Consider the following 3867-nt stretch of genomic DNA (forward strand, 5'->3'; position numbering starts at 1 on the left):
GAAAAGCTCCTTTTGTGCTAAAAGTTCCTTTTTTTTTTTTTTTTTTTTTTTTTTTACATTTTTTTTTCTTTGAGGATCAGACTCTGAGTGCTCAGAGCACCCTCAGAAGATGCCCAACCCAATGCATACAGGGTGCCTTGCTTTGGTAATGCAAACTCCTGTATACTCAGGAAGGCAGATAGAAGCGTGCAGAAAGAACGGCCAGTACTGGTTGGGGTCCTGCCTTCTCAGGGTTGGACGTGATCCACCAGGAAGTCTGTCTTATTGTCGATTTGTCTGTCTGATCTTCTTAGGATAAGTGGTACATGCTATATCCAACGGGAGTAGCATAGAGTCCAACAGGCGGGATAGGAAGCACAGGTCTGTGAAAAGGGTAGGATGTTCCATACAGTGAGGCAGCCTGGATGGGAGAGTTGATGGGGAAAGGGAGACTGAACCCCGACGGCAACATGGGCTTCGCTGCCATTTTAAGCTTCTCTAGCTCAGCCTCCTGCAGTCTCTTGGCCTTGGCCCTCCGATTCTGGAACCAGATTTTGACCTGGGTCTCTGTGAGGTTGAGGGAGCTGGAGAACTCGGCTCTCTCGGCGATGGACAGATACTGCTTTTGGCGGAACTTGCGCTCCAGAGCCAGGAGCTGGGAAGTGGTGAACGGGGTTCGGGGCTTCCTATTCGTCTTGTGCTTCCTCAGGGTGCAGGCGGTGGGGCTCAGGTGTCCTGTAAGGAAGGGAAAGGCCAGTTATCACAAAAGCAGGGAGACTTGGGTGCTCTGGAGAGATGTCGCACTTGAGAAGTCTGGAGCGGGAAGGGACGGGTATGTGAAGAGAGCATCCTGCCAGGTGATACCCTCAAAACAGGGAGGCAGGTGGCTCTGGAAATCTTTTTCTGGCCAAGCTTATGTTCACAGGACTTCAGCAGGTGTCCCGGGAAGCGGAATTTTGCCTCAGTGATTTCGAAAGGACTGCTTGTAGAAAAACAGAGTACAAAGAGTTTGCAGATACACACGCAGCAGATAGCTTTAGGAGTTCCCATTTTAGGGGTCCAGAGCACACAAATCAGCTATCTTGTTAGCCGCCAAACTACAGGAGTTAGTCCAGGAAAGCACAGGACAAACATATATGCAAAAGCAGGAGATTCATAAAAGGACAGTGGTGCAAGAGAGAAGCCCGGCCCAGCTGTGCTCCAGGATGTCTTCGCCAAGAGCAACAAGTCAACCCTATCTTTTTTTCTGACAGCTGAAGAAGTGGGTCTGATAATTTTTGTGGTTTAGATAACTGGACATTTTTCTTACTACTTGTTTTTCAAGAACACGTTTTTCCTGTTTAATAACTTTTTTTTTAATAGAATGTTTTCTATTTTTCAACAAGTATCCAAAAAGAAGAAAGCAGTGCATTTTTTGTTCAACATTTAGATTTTATGACATTTCCAATGAGAAAAAAACCCACTTGGCTGCAGCATCTGTAGCCAATACAAGTCAGGAAATCTACTACCTTTTTTTCGTGCTTGTCTTATAACCCCAACAAGGTTAGGCACATGTGGCTGGGATGGCACATCGCTGACTTGATTTAGATTAATTTTGCATTTCACTAATAATTTTGCAGTACAAAGAATGATTAAAAAGTGTGCGGCTGACTTCAAAAGCTTAGCAATTTGGCTGTGTTTTGGATCGCTCCCAGGGCATAGGACGAGCTACTCCTCAGTTTGATACAGAAAATGACACACAGGCTGCTCTCAAGAGGCTGCTAAATTTTGTACGATCTGTAGTGTCTGGTTCAAACACTTGTCAGTATTTGCATGTCATATATCCTGGACCCCTTTCACTTTCCTTTTTCATTTTTAAAAATAAACTGGACTGCAAAGCCGTCTAAGTGCATATCATGCAATTAAAACATCCCACGAGAAAAGTGTCCAAAATTTCAGAAAGGGGAAGGAGAAAACAGCTACAGTGAAAAAAGTTTATCTTTTTACTCTTCTTCTAGATACTGAAAGTGAAAAGTAAAGCCCTCTTAGAAAACAACTTGTCAAATACTTTACACGAGGGCATCTTAATAATTAAGGTGCTCATCGGGACAGTTGGTTCACTCCTAAAACTACACTAAATTCAAACTAAATCCACCCTGAATTCGCTACTGGTCATCTCTTTATCCCACTCTCTCTTTTCAAAAGCAACATACTTCTCAAAGTGAACATCCGCAAAGACACAGCTAAAAGGGGGTTTCCTCCAGAAGGGATGGATGGGGTCTACAGGGGGACTGTAAGCTCGGGGATCGCTCTCTGTCCCAGCACCTTCCCTGCCTTTCGGGTTAGCCCGACCTGGCCTGACTTCAGCTACGCACAGGGGAAACCGCAAAAACATGCTTTTAAACTAATTCCCGGACAAATATTTCCCCCGGAATACACCCAAGCGTCCACGGGCTTCTTCCCTCACCATCCCCCAAGTAACTGCCAAGCTCTGATAAGAAGCAGGGACAGTCGCCACTGCAGACCCCTCTCTCGCATTTATCCTGTGCCGGTCCTCAAGCACTCGCTGCAGCAATTTATTTCGCTGGCTTCTTTCTATGTTTATCCCCCGTTTTCCTGCCAACATCGGAGAAAAATAATCACTGGAGACGGTTCCGTCTCCGTGTTACTCAAAAATCTAAGTTTTACAGCTCTTTCTGCAGTTCATCCCACCGTAATATTAATAAATCGAGGAGTTTCTAACGTCAAACCTCCCCACGGACTGTCTGGCTTCTTGTGGGAGAATCGATCGTTACCTCCTCCTGTCACACCAGCTCCGAGCCTGCCGAGTGCCGGGAGGTGGCAAATCAGGTGATCGGGGCTGAAGGACCTTCCCTTCCCTGACCATCCTTTTTCACCTCAAATCCCGCTGAAATCACCGCACCCGAAACTCCCTAGCTATTGATGTCCTTCACAAAGCTACTTAGCAGATCCCACGAACCGCCAATTTTAATGAAGAGGAGGAATTTCGAAGGAAAAAAAGATGTACCGGGAGAAGATTAGGCCTTGTCTAAGTCTGGGTTTTAGGGCAGTTTTGGAGGAGGGGGTCTGGGTGGAAGCACGGGCTTTTTTCCACGCTTTCCCAGCATACTTGAGGGTACATGAAAATCGCACACCGGAGCTGCGCAGGGGATGACACGGCATGCTGCTCTCCCGACGGGGCCTCTCCGGGCCCTCTCCCAAGCGCGTTAGAAATCAAATACTGTGGGGTTATCGCAAAGGGAAGGAAGCGGCTGAAAGCCAAATCGAAATGATTGTCCAAAAAGGAGAGGAGCTGTAATAGCACTAAACTTCCTTATCGCAATATTAGATTACAGGAGCGAATTCTGCGAGACTCCGGCTCAGCAGTTCGCGTCTGTAAAGTCATTAACTTTAAATAAAACAGAGCTTTTAATATACATCGGGCAAGGGTATATCGGGCGTGGAGGAGAGCGGATCGATCTGCTTGTACAGGTGTACAGCCGGCAAGGCTCTGGGCGAGGGGAAGGCAGAAAGCCCAGCACCGCTGGGCTGCGTTTTTCACCTTTTCCGGAAGGTAGTTTTGGGTTGGTTTTTTTTTTTTACGAGCAAGTTTTTTGATTTTTTTTTGGTTTTTTTAGAAAAAGGTTTCTCACCGAAAGCGAAATGCAATTCAGCGCAGACAGAGCAGCGCAGCTCGAACAGCAAAAGGATTTAAGCAGTGACCTGTCACCTCCGGATCGAGTGTCCCTAAGGCGGTGGAGACGCGGTCGGGAGAGATCGCGGAGGCTAAAGAGGTCAAGCCCAGCTCGGGGGACTTTGACAGGCTGCAGGCAACGAGGGAGGGAGACACAAACACCGTGCCAGGCGAGCGCACGCAGAGAGCGCACAAGGCTGAAAGAGACAATTCCC

At 47.2% G+C, this 3867-nt stretch overlaps 1 protein-coding gene across 1 annotated transcript; it reads right to left on the reverse strand.

Annotated features, from left to right (window-relative positions):
• Positions 1–25: 25 nt before the first annotated feature.
• Positions 26–727, reverse strand: MSX2 (msh homeobox 2; the record flags this gene model as incomplete). The annotated part of the gene is made up of 1 exon (XM_010139109.1): positions 26–727. A coding segment is annotated over one exon (438 nt), but the record flags the coding sequence as incomplete, so codon positions are not given.
• Positions 728–3867: the final 3140 nt, after the last annotated feature.

The sequence above is a fragment of the Buceros rhinoceros genome, unplaced genomic scaffold (genome assembly GCF_000710305.1).
Source record: "Buceros rhinoceros silvestris isolate BGI_N320 unplaced genomic scaffold, ASM71030v1 scaffold33956, whole genome shotgun sequence".
Lineage (NCBI taxonomy): Eukaryota > Metazoa > Chordata > Aves > Bucerotiformes > Bucerotidae > Buceros > Buceros rhinoceros.